The 21110-nt window shown below is 39.3% G+C and overlaps 1 protein-coding gene across 3 annotated transcripts in view; it reads right to left on the bottom strand.

The window, feature by feature from the left end:
• The window catches only part of KATNAL1 (katanin catalytic subunit A1 like 1), an 87934-nt gene that overhangs the window by 43036 nt on the left and 23788 nt on the right, over nt 1–21110 (bottom strand). For all 3 annotated transcript variants that reach the window (XM_058670911.1, XM_004577559.4, XM_058670912.1), the window contains exons 3-4: nt 18998–19158; nt 3002–3167 (exon numbers count right to left, since the gene is read on the bottom strand). In XM_058670911.1, coding sequence (XP_058526894.1) covers nt 3002–3167; nt 18998–19158 — 327 coding nt within the window. The remainder of the gene's footprint in view (nt 1–3001; nt 3168–18997; nt 19159–21110) is intronic.

Raw genomic sequence — 21110 nt, 5'->3', positions numbered from 1 at the left:
TTCAAACAAGCCATATAGCATGATTAAAAGCTCACGCGTTACTGCTAGCTAGGGTCAAATTCTAGCTCCACCATCTACTTGCAGCTACGGCTTCAGCGCCTCCGTCTATTCCTATGCAAAACATCAAAAATATCACTGAGTTTCTAGGAGCACAGAGGAAGCAAATAAACCAACACACATAAGAAACTTTGAAGGGCAACTTTTTTTCTTTCTTTTTTGTAGAAAGCTTTAAAAAATAAAAAAGGTGCAAGTGCTCATGGAAGGGTAACATTTGCTACTTCTGCTACTGTAAGTTCCTGCATCAGACAGGTCTCACCACTGCAGCTAAAACCCCAGCACAGCGGAGAGCTAGGATGAGACGGGGGTTTTCTTGCGCCCTCCCCTTTGTCTTTCCATCTGTGCAGTTAAGTGCTTGAACTGTGGCAACACCGACCATGACACACAGTAATAGTGTGTTTTAGATCACAAGGTGGACATGTTTATAACTAAACGATTCTATATTTATATAACTAATTTTTTCTCTTAAAAAAAAGCTTAAAAATAGTACTGTCATTACTATGGGAAATGAACTCTTTAGTCTATTCCCTCTCCTTTTTTAAAGCTGACCACAATACACAAAACTGATTTTAAAAGATAGTATTGTAAATTATATCTCTGAGCTCACAAGATGCATTTTCACTTTAGCTTTCAACAGAAGCAGACATTCACCATTTTACCCAAGTTATCTCAAACTCTGTCTCAGCCTTCAATGAGTTGGGGGAACCTTAGTATTCCATAGAGTATCTAAGCAATCACAATCAGTTACTCAGACAATTGGTTGGTTGGCTTCAAATGAATGGCATACTTTTCAATGACGTTCTGAATATTTAAATGTCCATGAAAGAATAAGCATTTAGGATGTGATTTGGAAAATTATACAAGAAAGACAATTTACAATCTCCAAAAAAATTTACTTGACATAGAACAAACACTGCTTGATTGTTTTATTCATTGCTTAGGAGCCACATCTAAAAGCCAATGTTTATTTAATTGTTCTGGCTCTCTTTTTTCCAAATTTAATCCAGATTACTAATCTAGTTTGGCAGGCAGGGACACTATACAATATAAAAAACACAAACAGGGAAAAGACAAGTGACTTCACAGATTTCATTCTTGCATCTTTCCCATTCCTTACTTTACCACCACCAGTAGGACATTTTAGCTCCTCACACCACAGTCCCCCATCTGTAAAGTGGGGATAGTGAGAGGTCACTCCAGGGTCCTGCTCCATGAGTGACTGTGTTGTCTCTCCCACGGTGCTAGCAAGGCAGCATCCAATAAGCCATGGCCACAGTTCTCGTCCAAGTGTTGTGAAATTCAAGACTAAAAGTTCCCCACACTATCTTAAAATTTATCTAAAAACTACTGGGAGAGTCAAGTCTGGACTTCAGTCCTCATTTCATCCTCCACATGCAAACAGGAACAGAAAAAGAAAAGGTGATATGTAAGACACGGATTCACATATCTACTTACTCAGCTTTTCACAAGGTGAGAGATGGGATTAAATTTCATCAGCAGAAACAACTAACATACTAGTATCTCTCAATATTCTCAAAAAAAAAGTGTAAGAATCACCTTTTCATGATATAAAAGTTCCAAAGTTACGAATATTTTTAAAAATCAAGGGGAAGGCTTTTGGCACAGCTGTTAAGATGCCCACAGGCTCTTATCAGAATGCCTGGATTCAATTCCCAGCTCCACTTCCGATTCCAGAACTCTGAGAGACAAAGACAATGGCTCAACTCCCTGCCCTCATACCCCTCATCACGTACCTGGGGTGGGTGGGAGACTGGGTGGGGCTTCTCCCTTAATAACCCCCTTTACCTCAGATTCATGAAGGAAATAACATGGAAATAATAGTTTTAACCACTTTCCTGTAGCCCTTGAACCTTTCTACCATTATTAGCTATGTAAAGATTGTCAAAAATATAATTTAAAAAAATGGAAACAACTACAAAAAAAAAAGAATCCCAGCTCCTGGCTTCAACCTAGCCCATCCCAGTTGCTATGGACATTTAGGGAGTGACTAGCGGATGGGAAATCTCTGTCCTCTCTTTCAAATAAATAACTTAAAACAAAACAAACAAAAACTCCTGAATTTATTTTCAGGGTCCTAGTGAAACAGAGGTGCAGACAGAATACACTTTTGGATCTATCTCATGAATAAAAATACTTAGAAAAATATCATGTTAATCCTATCGTGGTCTAAACATCTTTAAGTCCTAGGAAATTGGTCTATTGACAGTCCTTACCTACTGATCAAAATTATTTGTAATTAAACATATACAAATCTAGCACAAAATTTTGAAGGGTAACCATCTGCTATAGGTTATAAACTATATCTTCATTATGTTAGTGTCCGCTAAAATTAAGGGTAAGAGATTTATCAGATCATCCAAGACAGCTCCTTACTCTGTAAGAGGAATTTCAACTCAGTGTTTTAAAATCCATGCTAAGGGTAACACAGTTTCCTCTCTGTGCTGCGCTGACCTCTCAATTCCCCAAGTAAATCAATATGTACAACGAATGCTAAACAAAGAGAATTTTCTCATTAAGAAAAACAAAATCCAGCTCTAATCAATTTAATCAATTAGGTAAGTCAGAGATTTTTTTATTTTTAACTGTAGAAAAACACAACCCTCATAGCCTGTGGATATACACATATACTGCCCTACACAAATAATTTCCTTAAACTTCTATTTTCATTTACTATTCATTTTAACTCAGAAAGAAAGCTTCATTAAGATATTTTTCAAAATAGTTTTAATACTCTGAATGTTTCTGGGGATAACCACATCAAGACAAGGCTTTCAAAACACAAAGACCCTTACGTTTTGAATAAGATTGCTTTCAATTCTTGCACGTTAACACTACATTACCTTGCAAAATCCAACCAAAACATCAACATATCCACCCAAAGTCATGGGCTTCTAGGGAGTGAATCACAAAGAGACAGTCTTGCCTTGTCATCTCTCCCTCTCGCTCTACAGTCCTTGTCCCTACTCGAAGGTTTCTCACTCTTTGACATGGGATGTGCTCGGCCTACAGGTCCCCGGGCTCCCACTCCTGCCATCTCTTTCCTCAGAGGTCTTACTTCTCGACTGGGACGCCTGATCTGAGGCGGAACTCTGACAAAAAAAAAAAATTAAGAATTAGAATTAATCAGAGATAAGTGAATTTCATTACCATCTTAGTCAATAAAACTGTTAAAATGAAAATCCTAAGAATTCATTATTCCACTTTTTGTCCATTCATGGTCACATTAGGTTGATTTTAGGAATTTATTTTCTCTAAAACATATCTGTTGATAAAAACTATTTAAAACTCACATATACAAATGACACAGCAACTATTATTTTGTCAAAAGTAACTATTACCCACCAACAGAGGGCAACACAGACTGTGCCCTTTACCAGTCTCACCAGAGTAAAGGAAAGTCACTGACTAGTCATTACAGTCCAAACCAAGAATAGGTAACTTTGTGAACAGCATGAAAACTTTTTTCCAAAAGGACATGGATTTATAATGTCTATTTGCCTAGTTCACTAATCTCTTTTTTACAACGAAGATAACTTTCTCTGCTTCTGTTTTGGAAAAATCAACACTTCATTTATCAAACTACAAATAGCAAGGCTTCACAATGAAATCTTCTAAACAAAAGTAAGTTTATATGAAAAGTACTATTCATGCTCTGAGAGTGTTAAAAATCACAGGACTCCCAACGTGATTAACAATTTTGTTCACTATATAGATGTAACCATGCATACAAAGTGGCACGTTTTGTTACATACCTGTGAGACACATTTCCTTCATATGGGGACTTCCTGAATCTCTCAACAAAGTATTTAGCTGTCTATCTTTGGAACATAGGTAAAAGATTCTATCACTTGGTATCTAACCGTGATTTTTCTTTCTTGAACCATCGTCATTACTCCTGCGTCCTTCCTGAATACCTGTTCTTTCTCTAAAGTTGTGGCTGGCTCTGTAGCCCTCTGTGTTTTGTCCTTCCTCATCCCCAAGCCATTCCCACTGTCATCTCTTTCTCAGCCTCCCACTTGTAATTCTCCTAACTCATCACAGAGTTTTGCTCCTGTTGTCTGAAGAGACGACACATGTATGTACTTAATGCAAGGAATCCAACAAAACCAGAAGATGGAAGAAAAGTCATGAGGGCTGCAAACTCAAGGCAAAAAAAATCTTAAAACGGTAAAATATTGCATGTTGCAAGTCTGATTACAGCACAGTCAGGTGGCTAGATTTAGAATGTGACATCTTCTTGCTGAGGACGAGGCCGTACGGTGAGAACTACTTGCTTACCAACTAGGTTACCATTCACTGGTATTGCTTAGAGGTCAGTCCAGTTAAACAACTATTTATTAAACTCCCACTAGGTGGTATATGGCTTCAATTGTGCTGGCCCTACACAGAAATAAACAGGAATTTGTGAATGAAACGCATTGGAAAACAATGAAAAAGAGTATATAGTATGACCAATGTGTTGCTGAAGAAATGAAAAAAAATATAAAAAACCTTCTTGAAGAAAATGATGCTACTGTATGACCTATGAAACAGTGAAGAATTTAATTAGAGAAAAAAACTATTTTGAAGAAATTAAAAAATTAACAAAACCCATGAGATGTAGCAAAAACAGTACTGAAAGGGATATTGAGCTTGTATTTTGCAAGGAGGTTGCCTTATATCAGAGAGATAATATATGATATTTGTTCTTTTAGGAATGACATTTCATTGAGTATAATTGTCTCTAGTTGGGACCATCTGGTTGCAAATGATGGAGTTTCATTCTTTCTAGTGACTGAGTAGTATTCTATGGAGTAGATGTACCACAGTTTTTTAACCACTCCTCTTTTGGTGGGCATCTGGGTTGTTTCTGTGTCTTTGCTAGTTTAACTGTGCTACTGTGAATACAGAATTACACATCCCTTTTTCATACGCAGATTTCACTACCTTTTGACATATTCCCAGAAGTGCGACAGCTGGGTCATTTGACAGAAAAATTCTCAGTTCTCTTAGCACTCTCCATACTGACTTCGATAGTGTTTCCATTAGCCCACATTCCCACCAAAAGTGAAGGAGACCCTTCTCCCCACATCCATACCAGCAGATGTCGTTAGAGTTCTGAACATAGAACAGTCTCACTGGAGTTAGGAAGAACCTCAATATCTCAATATGGTTTTTTTTTTTTTTATTGGTTACATTGCATTATGTGACACAGTTTAATAGGCAGTAGGATTCCCCCCACCCCTCCCCAAACCCCCAGCCCCGCCCCCCCATGGTGGACTCCTCCACCCTGTTGCGTTACCACAGTTCAAATTCAGCTGAGATTCTTTCATTGGAAGCATTTACCAGGCATAAAGTACAGCATCATATTGTCCAGATAAGTTCATCAGTTCCTTGGGGAGACCATCTCTGGTCTGAAGGTAGAGCTGGTAGAGGATTTTTGACATTTCGAAGGATCTGAACTGCTGCCATTCTCACCACTCCAAGCACAATGTGGTCTCTGGAGAATCCACTGATTGACATAGTCCATCATAGAGTCTCCATTTGCCCAGCACTTACATTGCCAACACATAGCTGAGGTGATTGATCGACCTGCTCTGTCCTCCGTCAACTGATGGTTAGCGTTCTGAGTCCGAAAGCTCGACTGGGGAGATCCCCATAGAGCCTGTCTCCGAGATGTTCCCAGACCAAACTCCTGTATGTACCGGCAAGAACAGGGCCAGCCACAGTCCATCGCCCCATCAGCTGGCAGTTGCAGTTGCTGGGTTTTCACTTGTATCTCTCTAACAGCTAAGCATTTTTTGCACTGCTCTATTAGCAATCTGAACTTGTTCTTTTGAAGAACATCTGTTCATTTCCTTTGCCTATTTCTTCACACGGTTGTTTGCATTGCTGTCGCTGAGCTTCCGAAGCTCTTTGTAAATCCTCGATGTTATCCCCTACTGGTTCTGTAGTGTGCAGCGACTTTCTCCCATCCTGTCGGTTGTCTCTTTGCTTTGTTGATCGTCTCCTTTGCTGTACAGAACTTTTTAGTTTGAAGTAACCCCAATGGTTTATTTTGGCTTTGACTGCCTATGCTTTCCTTTTCATTTCTTCAGCAACACATTGGTCATTCAGTAGCATGTTGCTTAACTTCATGCTGTTCCCAATTTTCTATTTTTCTTCCTGTTGTTAATTTTCTTTTACAGCTTTTATTTCAGAGGATGTATAGCAACTGTAATAGGGACTATCACATTCAAATATGAAGATACAATGCAGTGTGCATCTCTACTTTCAAATCAAAGATAACTCCCAATGAAACTGTTACAAGGATCTTGACCATAGGATGCTGAACTCTCTGCCACTGTCTATGCCTTCAATGTCAGCATACACTTAAACAACAGAATGATGGACTTATGACTGCTTATGAAGAACTACATTATTGCTATAATAAAATCATTGGGGGTAGGAATTTAGGGAGAGGATAAGGGAACTCCCAGAGCCTATGGAACTGTATCATAAAGCAATAAAATAAAATAAAACAAGATTTTTCATTAAAAAAAGATCACATAGTAAAATGCTTACAATCATGTTGAAATTTAAAGCACTATTACTTCATTGGTTCTTGGGGTGATTATCTCTTAAGCTATCAATAATATAAAAATGTGCTGAGACTGATAAAGCATAAAATGTTAATAACATAAAATCTCTATTTCTACTATTTCTAATCAACTATTTTTGACTTTTTTTTTTTTGACTTGACAAAAGCAGAGAAACTGTGTGTATGAATAAATGTTTTTCTTAACCAGATTCACAAGTACCAACAAAGACAATCAAATGAGCCCAACAGTCTATGGTACAGAGAACACCCATCACATGAGTCCTTCTGCTCACAGAAGCAGCTGCGCCTGCTACTTAAATAGCCTGTCGTCGTTTGTGGTCCTGCTTCTTAGACTCCACAGCCACCCTGAAGCCTTTGCTCACCAGCAGCAAGCCCAGCCATTAGAGCTTCAGGTCTGGCTGCTCCCCAGCTGCTGGGCTTACCCCTTAGGCCTCACTCTGCAGTGAATCTTGAGACATTCCTTGTGCCTGCCCAACATGTCCTTTCCCACTCCCAGCTTGCTATTTAACAGTCACTTAGGAGCTCTGCGGTTGTCTGTGTTGCAAACAGAGTCAGCTCAGTAAAACTGTGCTGAAGCAGAAATTTCAAAGCTCGTACACAGGTGGCATTCCAAGTGTTTGCTATTGCTGACCTTGTCCTGCCACTCAATATTCCGACGGCCTCCTAAATGGTCTGAATGAACCGCTCAAGCAGCCAGATGTGCCATTTGCGGCAAGCCCCACGTCTCACAGGAAATGTGTCTTTGGTTCCATCTCACTGCAGACTGATATTACATTTGTAGCAGACTCTGTCAACTTCCCAACGGACATCCTTGATTGTGTTCTGTACTTCACCCACTAGTGCATCACTGCACAATGTCATGCTTCAATTTAAGGACTCAGTGACAGCTTTCTGGCTAGGTAAACAATCAAACTCTCGAAGCTTTTTTTGCTACTCTCTTCTCAGGAGACTTTAGGAATTGTCATACAGCATCACTGACCTCTTCCCTAATGGTCAAATAGACCAATACTGTGCTAGTTTAGAGTATTTTAAATACAGAATAAATTTTAAAACTAGATCTGCAGATCTAGTTTTAAAATTTATTCTGTATTTAAAATAGAAATTCTATACTGTGCTCAGTTCTCCTATTTGAAATTTTCCTACAGGAATGGGAAGAAAGAATCTTAATCAATCACATGCAAATAAACCTGATTTCCTACAAATCCCAATAATTTTTATTTCTAAACTATGCTAAATATCAATATATGTAAATGCTTTTAGCACTGTTTGAGACAAATACTGAAATATTCAAATGTCCATTACTAGAATGGATACATAAATTATTAGATATTCACATAACAGAATGCAAAACACAGATACCATGAATTACAGACACCCGCAATGACAATAGATGGGTCTCAGGATTGTTATGTTGAGTGAAAATGCAAGTTCAAAGAATACATTTTATCTCGCTTACCTTTCAACATTAACCTATAAAATTCATTCATGTTACTGTATACAGCACTAGTTTCCCACTCTTGTGTAGCTTCTATCATGCAACCAAGCTACAGTCTATACCACTGTTAATGGATATTTTGGCTGTTTCCGTTTGAGACTATTATTAGGCTGTTATGAATATGAACATTGTGTTCATATAATAAAGTCACATGCAAGCACTTCTTTGGTATACATATTCAGGAGTAGAATTGTTGGGCTGTACAGTACATAAATGATTACACACACACACACACACACACCCTGGGTGTTGGCAGATGGATGGCTCCAGCACATGGATCCCTGCCACCCTTGCGGGAGATTCATACTGCAGCCCAGGATCCTGGCTTTACCCTGGCTCAGCACTGGCTGTTGTAGGCATTTGTGGAGTGAACCAGCACATGGAAGATAATCACTCTCTCATTTGCACAAGCACTCTTTCTCTTACTCTGTGTATTTTCCAACATGGTCATGTCGCTTTACATTTTAAACAATGTATGAGAATACCAGTTGTGCCAGGAACCCCAGTGGGGAAGAAAGGCATCTCACTGTGGTGGGGTATTTTTTAAAGATTTATTTGTTTATAAATATCTTCCATCCACTGGTTTACCCCCCCAAATAGCTGTTACTGCCAGAGCTGAGGCAAACCAAAGCCAGGAAGAGCCAGAAGCTTCTTCCAGGTCTCCCACATGGGTGCAGGGTCCCAAGGCACTGGGCCGTCCTTGACTGCTTTCCCAGGCAGGGAGCTCAATGGGAAGTGGGGCAGCAAGTAGAAGAGGACTGAGCCACTGAGCCATTGCACTGGGCCTTCATTATGGTTTTGATGCGCTTTTCTTGAATAACTATGGGTATTGAGCATCTGTTAATGTTGATTGCCCATGTGAATATTCTTTGAAAAGTGATTATTCCAGGCTGTTTATTTTTTAAAATCAGTTTCACTGGAACAAGTAACCTGGCACAGCAGTAAAGATACCACTTGGGATGCCCATATCCTGTATAAAAGCGCCTGGGTTCAAGTCCCAGCTTCACTTCCACTTGCACATCTTGGTTCACGTCCTTGGATCCCTGCCACCCCAGTGGGAGACTCCGACTGAGTTCCAGGCTCCTTGCTTCAGCTTGGCTCAGCGCTGGCTATTACAGGCACTTGCAGAGTAAACCTGCACATGCAAGACCAAGCAATCTGTATATGTGTGTGCTTGTGCGTGCATGTCTGCCCTGCCTTGCAATAAAATGTTTTTCTATATTCTCAAAAACAAATCTTCTGTCTGATAGATGCACAGCAGATATCTCCTCTAAATATGTGGTTTCCCATTTTAGTCTTTTATGGTATCTGTAATGACGAAGAAAGAATCCTTACTGTAGAAGTCCAGGTAACAAACCTTTAATGCTTTCATGTCTAATTTAGTACATCTGATCCTCGTCCAAGGTCATGGATATATTCTCATGTTTTCTTCCAGAAAACTTATTATATGACTTTTTTTAATTTTTTTATTTTTTTTTGTTTTTTTTTTAATCTATTTTATTGTATGGTTGTTGACAATCTTTACATAGTTAATTACGGTTAAAGAACAACAACAAAAAAAAGGTTCAGGGGGATAGGGAAGTGGGTAATACTATTATGTCCATATTGTTTCCTATTATATGACTTTTTAAATTGTAGGTATAAATATGTCCTAGGCACTGATCTAAAATTAACGAGTTTTTCTGTTTGTTCCGAGGTTAGATCAAGATAATGTTAATATCTCCCCCCACAAAATGAGTACAGAAGCAAGCCAGTAACCACTGTGGATAGAAGGCGCCTCACCCTACTGAACTGCAGTGGTACCTTATTCACAAAAGAATTTACTCCACAGAATCTAGTGCTTTGAAATTTAAAGGTGAGCTCCAGTTTTTTTTTTCCTGCTGATTTTGTATCGTGGCTTTTCATTTAAGAGGATGTACAGTAACTGTGTGATAGATACTATCATATCCAGATGAGGATACAATGCAGTATGCATCTCTAATGACACTGTTAAAAAGATCTTGACAATAGGATGCTGGACTCCCTGCCATAGTCCATGCCCACAATGATGGACTTATGACTGTCTATGAAGAACTATACTATAGTAATAATACAGGGGAATTCAGTGAGGGGGGAAGGAACTTGAGAAGGGGGAAAGGGAAATCTCAGGGCCTATAGAACTGTATCATACAATGATAATAATAATTAAAAAGAAGAAGAAAATGTTTATTTTATTGTATTGGAAAATCAGATATACAGAGAGGAGGAGAGACAGAGAGAAAGATCTTCTGTCCACTGATTCACTCCCCAAGCGGCCGCAATGGCTGGAGCTGAGCCAACCCAAAGCCAGGAACCCAGAGCTTCTTCCAGGTCTCCCACGTGGGTGCAGGGTTCCAAGGCCTTCGGCCAACCTACATTACTTTCCCAGGTCACAAGCAGGAAGCTGGATGGGAAGTGGGGCCACCAGGTTTAGAACTAATGCCAATATGGGATCCCGGCACGTGAAAGGTTAGGACTTCAGCTGCTAGGCTACCACGCTTGGCCCGGTAAGCTCCAGTTCTAAAAAGGATCTCAAAAATGGCTTGCTATCCAAAGATAATAAAAACAGTCTGCTAAAAAATATATATATTAATTCATTCAGAAACATGGACACTCTGAATACACTGTGTCAACATAATACAAAAGGCTGCACTCCTACGTTGACTTCCTGTCAATATCTAAGCCAGGGGTAGAAAAGCTCTTCTCTACCCAGGGCCTCTAGGATATTTAGAGCACCCCTTGCAGGCCAAACAGACTAATCGGCGTAAAAATTTGTCTGGTGTAGGTGAGCTGCCTGCAGTTGCGTCTGCAGGACCAGAACAAATGATTTCTCGGGGCGTGTATAGCCTGAGGACCAGATACCCCCCCACTTGTGAGGAGCAGACCAGTCCTGTTCAGAACACACCCAGTACCACAGGCAACTCCGGGAGTTATCCTGTCCCCGCTACAAGGTGCTTTCTGTATAAAGTACGTTCTTCAGAGGTTTGCTTTGGTGTTTGTGAACTTAAGTGACAAAATGCAAAAACTCACTTCCCTGTTAAAGCTTTCAGACCTAGTTCTAAGTCTTTTTTTCTATGTATGAGAAAATTTTAGAAATTATTTTCAAAAGACTTCTAAATAACATTTGGTCCGGTTTATAAACAGGGATGGAATTTTATCCACATTTATAAATTTGATATTCTTTATTTCTTTTTTAGTCCTTTCATTACCTTATTTAATCAAGCATAAGTTACACATTAAGTATTTTTTTAATCTTACAACAAATTAAAGCTGTAAATAAAGTACCTTTAAGTTTCTCCTAAATGTCCCAATAAAAAACACTAAAGGGGTTTTTTTTTTTAGACTTATGTTTTTTATTCGAAAGTAGGATTAGAGAATCTTCTGTCTTCCATTTCAGTCCCCAAGTGGCCATCACAGCCAAAGTTGAGCGAGGCTGAAGCCAAGAGCTTCATCCAGGTTTTTCACGTGTGTAGCAAACACTTGGGCCATTCACTGTTGCTTCTCCTGAAGCATTAGCAGGAGCTGAATTGGAAGTGGAGCCACTGGGAGACAAACTGGCAGCCACATGGGATGCTATCATTACATGCACATTAGTAGGAAGCTGAAACTGAGACAGAGCAGCCAGGACTCGAACCAGCACTCCAACAAGAGACTTCTCGCCGGCATCAATCAGCAGTGATGTAACCCACTGCAGCACAGCAAAGGCCTTTGGTTCTCATCTCTAATTCCTACTCAGCAGCTGGGCCTAAGTGTTTCATTATTGGTTCCAACTTCTCGGTCTTGCTCTGATTATCTCAATAATCAGCAGGTCCAATCCACACTACCTTAGTAATGGCTCTTTTGCCATATGCTTAAATGGTACGAGACCATACACTTAAAAGAGCTGGAACTGTGTTTCTATACCCCCACAGTACATGGGAGGTCATGTGGGGCAACATTTGATGTAAAAGGAGACTTTGAAAAGGTCACGGAAAATCGAATTTTTAAAAGGTAGAGTTTCTTTAGTATGAGGAGACTTGAAATCCATGCATATTTTTTCATTAACACACTGTTTTTGCTAACGTTTTGAAATACCTTCATAGAATAGGTTCCAGAATCCTGGCTAAAGCCTTCTGGGATTCTCAGATTCATTTCTCCAATTTGCTTCTTGAGGCAAAGATCTACAGGGGCTTTGATTACTCCTGTCCAGAAGGGCCAAAGTGAAGTCCACCACATGATACGTGTTCATAAAATGTTGTGTCAGACAAATCAAAGAGAGACAGTATTTCTTCCTAATATTTCAAGGCAACTTTACAAAAGCAAACTCATTATAAGAAGTCAACTTGGAAGAAGATTCAATTAGGAGTAGAACTGATACAGAAACTAACTCCCCAACCTTTTAATCGCAGGAAAATAACTGAGTCAGAGGGTGGGTGAAACACTTATAAGGATGAAATGATAATAAACTCTCTGTAGGTACTTTGTCCTGACCTTAATTGATCTTTTTCACCATAAACTAGGACCTAAAAATGCTATCTGCTAGGTTATCTATTTGGGTATCCAAAGAAACTCGAGGCAACAACTTAAATATCAAGTCAATAAAAAAATTTCTACTTTGCTGAAATTCTACAGAATACACTCATCTGATAAAAATCAATCTTCTCATCTATTCATACACAGAAACACATTAATTATCTCCCTTGGGTCTTGATGAAATAACATTAGAAGGCCTATTACAGCTCTATTTTATCTGTACAGCAAAAGCCATAGGATTAATTTTAGGCTTTGTATATTCTGTCCCCTCAAAGATTTAACTCTACAAGACCTAACACATGGGAATGGAAATTGACATATCCGTTAATGAATTACATTAGGTAGGTTTCTCAAAATATCAAAAATAGAATCACCTTCTGATTCAGCGGTCCCACTTTTGAGTATGTAAACAAAGGAAATGAAATCAGTATGTCAAAAAGATATCTGCATTCTCACGTTCATTCCAACTTCCCTGATAGCAGCCAAGATACTGAAATGGCTGAAACACCCGTAAACAGACGCCTGGATAAAGGAAAACATGCTGCACATATCCATAACGGAATGTTATTCAGTCTTAAAAGACAGAAATCCTGCCACTTGCAACATTATAGATATAACCAGAGGGCATGATTTTAAGGAAAACAGAGCAATTACTAGGGTCTGGGAGCACACAGAAATTAGGAGTCTTAATCCATTTTGTGTACTATGACAAAATCCTTGAGACTAAGTAATTTATAAAGAATAGGGATTTCTTGGTTTCAGTTCTAGAAACTGCGGAACAAGAGACATACATCTAGAATGGGGCTTTGAGCCAGGTACCACCCCATGGTGAAGAGTGAGAGTATGAGACAGCAGAAGGCTGAAGGCTCCTTTATGGCAAGCCTACTCTCCCACAGGCTAAAATACTCTCCTAATAATTATGTCGATTAACTCATGAGGGAAGAGCCCTCCTGACCTAGTCACTTCTAACTAGGCCCCACCTCTGCAACACTGCTATATTAGGGATTAAAAATTCCCAACATAGAGCCCTGCATGGAAGCCTAGTGGCTTAAGTCCTCGCCTTGCATGTGCTGGGAATCCCATTAGGGCATTGGTTTGTGTTCTGGCGGCTCTGCTTCCCATCCAGCTCCCTGCATGTGGTCTGGGAAAGCAGTCAAAAACAGCCCAAAGCCTTGGGACCCTCACAAATGTGGAAAACCAGCAAGAGGTTTCTGGCACCTGGCTTCGAATTGGCTCAGCTCTGGCCATTGCAGCCACGTGGGAGTGAGCCACTCACTACATTGAAGATCTTTCTGTCTCTGCTTCTCTCTGTAAATCTTTCCAGCAAAAATAAATAATCTTTAAAAAGTACCAATGTAGGAATTCTGGGAGATATATTACATCATATGGAGGATGATAGCAGTTAAGCTGTATAAGCTAAGCAAGTTTAGGAACTCAAAAATACAGCAAGTATGGGGTTGGTGTGGTATGGTAGGTAAAGCCACCTCCTGCAAGGGTGGTGTCAAGTCTACTTCCGACCCAGCTCCCTGCTAATGGCCCGGGAAAAACAGCAGAAGGTGACCTAAGGCTTTGGGACAATGCCACCCACATGGTAAACCCAATGAATCCCCAGGCTCTGGCTTAGCTCAGTACTGGCCATTGCAGCCTTCTGGAAAATGAATTAACAAGTGGAAGATCTATCTCCACTTCTCCACTCTTGCTATAACACCCTCAAATAAATAAGTCTTAAAAACACACACTGTTATTATAACTTGGCATTTGATAAGTGAGTAGATCTTAATAGTTCTTGGCTATAAAAAGAAAAACAGAAAAATTGGTAAGTTTCATAAAGTGATGAATGTGATAATTAGGTTGATAACTTATTTTTAAATGAGTTATTTACTTGAAAGGCAGAATTACAGAGAGATGGAGAGAGAGAGATAGTGAGAGATCCCCCATCCAGTGATACACTCCCCAAATGGCACAACTGTCAGAGTTGGACCTGACCAAAGCCAGGAAACTGGAATTCTATCCTGGTCTCCCACACAGGTGGCAGCAGCGCAGGTACTTGGGAAATTGCTATTTTCACAGGTGCATTAGCAGAGAGTTGGATCAGAAGTGGAGGAAGTGGGACTCGAACTGGTGCCTGCACCCTGGTGTCAAGGGCAGAGGGTTAAGCTTCTGCACAACACAGGCTCCCGAGTTTTTCTTCATGCATGCATACTTCAGATCATCAAGCTGTACACCTCAACAATACACAATGTGTAACTTTCCTCTCACAATTCATTTTTAGGCTGAATAAGTAATAGTTCATTGGATATATTCCATGTCAAATACTGCTTCAATAGAGAAAATCTCAATTCAACAGGTTCAAGTTTCACTATGAGCAACCACTTCACAAAAAGCATACTTAATAGGCCTACATGTAAGAGATTATGAAAATCATTTCATTAACAGAAGAAATCTTTTAACTGAGGACAAAATAAATCATCTGGAAGCTTCATTTCTTGGGAGGTGAATTCTAAAACTGCTCCTACCCCACCAGCAATGACCCCCACTTTGATAGTTCAATTTCCTCATAATTAAGGCAGTGAATCTGATTTATTTCAAGAGACTTTCAATTTTTCAGACACATATAATGAATCAAAACATGATCGTGCTAAGCAGCTGTAGGACACAGAAGCCTTAGCTTCTAACATATGGCAAAACCACTGGTGGGAAACCATTCTTGACAGAAGGTCACTTCCTGACAAATTCACAATGAATTGAAAGCTACACTGAAAGTGCAAGTGTTACACCTAACCTCGCCATGCAGCACAAGGTACAGAGCTGGTTGTGTCTTCCCGACTGCCTCGCCCCTTTCTCCCCGACATGGGCTGACTGGGAGTAGAAGTTTCCAAGCTGAGTTATCATTAAGTTGGGAGCCATCCCTGGGGCAGGCATTTGGTGACATGAGGCACTGCCTGGGACACTGCTTCCCCTATCAAAGCACCTGCATTCCTCCTACCCCTGAGCATCAGATGGAGTCTCAGCTGATCAGCTCTCAATTCAGCCTCCTGTTAACATTCCAAGGAAAGCAACCCAAGATGGCTCAAGTAGTGGGATCCCTACCACTCACCTGAGAGACTTGGGCTGATTCTGAGCCTCCTGGCTTCTGCAGGGTCCAGGTCTGGCTGTTGCACGCATTTGGAGAGTAAACTAGCAAAATGGATGGTCTGTCTCTGTCTCCCTGCCTTTCAATTAATACCAAAAAACAAAAACAAACAACAACAACAAAAAAACCTTTATTTAAAAAAGTCAGGAGCCACATATACTCAGATGACTTTGTTATGCAACAAAAGAGATGGAGCTTTCTGCTCAAGGTTCATAAAGTGAAAAGGACACACATGCCAACAGGGCCACCAAATAACAGGGTGATGCCAAACACACTGACGCATATTTGAAATGCTTTGTACAAAAACCTTATGCTTTCCTATGGTCTGAACTGTAGTTTTAGTGTGGTGCTCTTGTGGAGAAATGCTTAAATGACACTTAAGACAGCATTACTTCATAGAGCATTGCCATTTTTAATTTCCCTACCCCTACTAATAAAATTTAACAAATCAATAATTTTAGGGTAAGAAGGTATTTATCAAATATACCCATAGACACCACTGAGTTTGTGTGCAAAGGCAATACAGAGGAAGAAAAACAAGTAAGTCCCCTGAAGCTGTGGAAATTGGCTTCCAATCCTGACCTAGCCGCTTCCTTGTTCAAATGATTTTAAGGAAGAATAACAAACTCTAAAAGCTTCCATTTCCTCAGCTATAAATGGTGCTCACAGCAATATTCTACCAATGATTATACAGGCACCCAGTAACAGCACCAATTTCATAGGATTTCTGGAAGTTTAAGTAAGAATGCTTGTGAGACATGCAGTAAATGACCAATAATGATTAGCTACCAGCCTCCCCCGACTTCAGGAGATGTGGACCTCTAAAAAGTCACAACCTCTCTGCAGCTCCATTTACGATCGTTCAGAAAACTAACAACTTAGCTAGAATTTTCCAGGAGAAAAAAAATTGCTTAAGGGGCTTTATGGATGAGGCTATCTTTTAAAATTTCTATTATTTTTCCTTTACTGTATAAAAATTACAGTACTTTATTTTTTAGAATTGACCATTAAGTTTAATTACCTGTTTTATATGCCACTCTTAGATATCAAATTCCCTTATTTACTTTTTTTTTTTTAAAGATTTATTCATTTTATTACAGCCAGATATATACAGAGGAGAGACAGAGAGGAAGATCTTCCGTCCGATGATTCACTCCCCAAGTGAGCCGCAACGGGCCGATGCGCGCCGATCCGAAGCCTGGAACCTGGAACCTTTTCCGGGTCTCCCACACGGGTGCAGTGTCCCAATGCATTGGGTCGTCCTCAACTGCTTTCCCAGGCCACAAGCAGGGAGCTGGATGGGAAGTGGAGCTGCCGGGATTAGAACCGGCGCCCATATGGGATCCCGGGGCTTTCAAGGCGAGGACTTTAGCCACTAGGCCACGCCGCCGGGCCCCCCTTATTTACTTTTATAAGGTAAAGATACCAATGAGATACCTATGACCCTTAAAATACTATCTTTTTAAAGATAAGAGTTATTTAATCTCAAAATACCTACAGGTGGTTATACAGAGGGAAAAAACTTGTTGGAGCCTTCAAAAAATATCCTCATCTATTGTTTTTACCATGAGAATCACAAAGTCATCGTATCTCAGTGGAAAACATCCTGAAGGAATAAATTAACCACTTTTCACAGTTCTTTAAACGCCTTTAGAAAACTTGAAGAAATTAATAAGCAAAATAGATGATTACAGCTACTAACCAAATAAAAACTGATTTTCTATGGTGCAATACTCTGGCCAACAATACCGTCTGGCCCACACAAGTCCCAGCCGGCAGGCCTCAGTTTTCCCACTTGTGAAATCAGTTGAGTTACACAGGCAGTGCTGGTTGAATGCCTATTAAGTACCGAGCCCTACAACAGCAATGAAAGTTTATCATCAGCTTTGTTGTAAGTAAATCTAATCTTGCTAAAAGACTAATGCGATGTGAACAAATGCTATAAACAAACTGCTATGCCTGGAAAAAAATTTAAAGACTGTAGCGGAAGGGACCATCAGTGAAGAGATGGAAATTATGAGTATTCATCAAAGAAATAAAAGTTTAATGCACAAGAAGCAAGAAGAGATTTAATGCATGTCATTTGTAAGCTAGGAGTCAGAGGAAAAAATAAGAGAAACTTCGAACCTTACTTTACATGCCACCCTATGGAATTTGACCTGTAAGCAATGATAAGCCATTTAAACATTATCAGTAAGTTTCCTGCCAAACTAACTTACAGAGTTAAGACTAACCAGATGAATTTCTTCACTTGAAATTATTAAGTCTCTTCAAGCAAAAAAAAAAAAAAAAAAGAAGAAAGAGAAAAACTACCCAAATTGTGAGGCTGATAATGTGAACCCAACACAACTCCTAACTAAATTCCAGCATTAGCAAGGTACACAACATGTGACTGACTTCTGCTCTTCATCAAACACAAATTCTGCAAAATTATAAACAGGTAGTAAATTTGTATGCCCCCAAAATGCTTTTTCATATTTCACACCAATCCAGCTTCAGCATCAGTGTCACTGTAAAACACTGCAGAGATCGAGATCAGGCGCGTTCAGGGTGGTATGGCCATAGACGACAACCTTGTTAGACGTACAAGCCAGTCTAGATTATCCTAAAATCTGCCAAGATCAGCAAAATTATACTTCAACACAACAAATGGCTAAATACTAAAATGAAATAGACACGAGACAGCTGAATGGTACCTTATAGCCATTTTAAGGTATATAGCAGCCGGTCCTGTATATAAACTAAAACTGAAATGTCAATGAGCTAATCATAGGTTGTGGTTAAGAACTTGCTTTTTTTTTTTTTTTTTAACATACTGGTTACTCAAAACCATGTCAATTCCATAATGTTGCAAATTGCTGTTGATGTTATATTGGGACTCTTAATTGACTGGGATGATATTTTACCAGCTCTAACTTCGGACCAGAAATGGTCTCCCCAAGAAACTGTTCATCCCATCTGGACAATAAGTAGCTGGACTCCATGCTTGGTATACGTTTGCAAGGAAAGAATCTTGATTGAATTTGAACTGTAATGCTGCATCAAGGTGGAGGAATCCACCAGGGAGGAGGGGCGTGGGGGGGGATTCCCAGAGCCTATGAAACTGTCACATAATGCAAAATAATTAATAAAAAAAAACATAAAAAAAAAAACACTGCAGAGAATGCAAAGCCCAGGTTACCTGTGTTCTGCAGGAACAGGTGGTGGCCACACAGCCGGGTCTCGGAATGGCTCTTCCTGACAGGACACAGGGAAATCTGGGGGCTTGTCGATTTTGAAACTTTCTAAAGTGCTGACAATACTTTTAACTTGTTCATATTCTTCCAACAATTCCTGTCGAACCTTAAAAAAAAAGGAGGGGTTTATGCTAGAAACTGTTTAAAGAACATTTGCACTATAAATAATAAACTGTAGGTTTTAATGCCATTCAAAGCATGCAAAAAAGGAGGTGTTCACACATATTCGAAAGCACACACACGCACAAATTTAAAGCAACAGAGAGAAGACAGAGACTGGTTTAACAAAAGACAGAGTTCTATGCTATTTCATAAGGGAAATAGCTACAGATCTTTCCCAAGGAAACTTTCTTCAACCAAGATTAGGATGATCATGAACACAAGTTAAAACAAGCAACTAGCTGGAAACAAATTGACCACCCCCAGAAATCTATAATATTATACTGAAGCTTGTTAATATATCTATGAATATGTTACAAAAAGGTGTCAACGCCTTCAACAGCATTTCCAATCCCCAATATTATCAAATTCAAAACGTCCGTCAAGAGTGTCTGAGGCCCAGAAGCTACATGTTATGAATTATATATTTTGGATTTGTATTTAAGTTCTCCACCTAAAATCTGACTTACTTGTTTAAATTTTTTGAAGTCCTGGGTGAAGTTCATTTTAGCTTTTTCAAAGGCAAGATTTTTGCCTACATTTACAAAAACTTAGCTGGACACCTATGTAGAAATGCTTTTGCTTTCAAACTCTGATCCCAAGATAATTTTCAAAAGCAAACAAAAAAATTGATAATTATATGTATACATTCATTTTAACAATTTTATATTTTATACCAGAAAGCATATTTTACTGCAAAGCAGCACCTAAGAAATTTCCCCTTATTTTTATCTTGAAAAATATATTGAACAGAATATTGGAGTTCCATAGTCAAAGAAAAACCTAATTGAAGTTCAATTGATAATACATGCCTAAGTATAATAAGCCACACTAACAGAAAATAAAACTTCAGAGCTTGATGGAAAGAAACAGAGTGGAAAGACCTAAATAGAAAGTCATTATTTAACACACACAGTTAAAAACACGGAACCCATATTTCCACAACAGATCAAGGGGCAACCCCGCACATGACTACTGTGAGAAATGGAACAAAAATTGTGGCACCACCAACTAAGCTGCCACTTGCAAAGACAGCGTCCTGTTTTAGAGGGCCAGGTCAAGTCCCAGCTGCTCTGCTTCTAATCCTGCATTCCTGCTAATGCTCCTGGAAAGGGAGCAGGAGAAGGCAAAACTACTTGGGTCCCTTGCACCCAAGTGGGAGAATAGAATGGAGCTGCAGGCTTCTGGTTCGAGCCTGGGCCAGCCATCTGCAGTCACCTGGGGAGGGAACCAGGGGATGGAGGTTGGTCTCCAGGTCTCTGTCTCTGCCCCGCTCCAGCCCTGCCTCCCTCTCTGTGTTTCCTTCTGTCTTTCAGACATGTAAGTAAGCTAATCTTTAAATAATAATAATAAAGAAGAATTAAAATTTTAGCTTGAATTTGGGCAAGTTCATTGTTCTCACTCAACATGAGTTAGCGGCATTTGAGTTGGAAAATAAACCAAATTTACCCTCAAATTCAGTAAAACATCAATTCCTGATTAGTGGAAAAATGGGAACACTTGAAAGGCATTAGTACATAAAATGGAAACTTCAAAGAGATGCTTGACTTTGTACTTTTAATTTTAAAAGGATTTTAACTTTTCATAACAGGAAAATTACAATTCAACTTTTATTAACTGTTATTATATAATCAAGTTGTACAGTCAAAAGACAGCAAAAGTATTAATTTTTTATTAGATTACTAACTTATTTGCTTAAAAGCCTTTCAAGGAAAATGTTCCATCAAATCAGTCAAACTACATGTAAACACAAAAGAGAGAAAGGTGAAGGGAAATATTATAATTAAAAAATTTTTAGTCACACATGATTAGGTAATTAACCGTATAATTTTTAAAAATAAATTCAGTTAGAATATAGAAAATATTAACTAGATAAGGCACAGGAAATTATTCAGACTG

Source organism: Ochotona princeps, chromosome 12, assembly GCF_030435755.1.
Source record: "Ochotona princeps isolate mOchPri1 chromosome 12, mOchPri1.hap1, whole genome shotgun sequence".
In the NCBI taxonomy this organism is placed as follows: domain Eukaryota; kingdom Metazoa; phylum Chordata; class Mammalia; order Lagomorpha; family Ochotonidae; genus Ochotona; species Ochotona princeps.
This window is presented reverse-complemented; position numbering and strand designations above follow the sequence as displayed.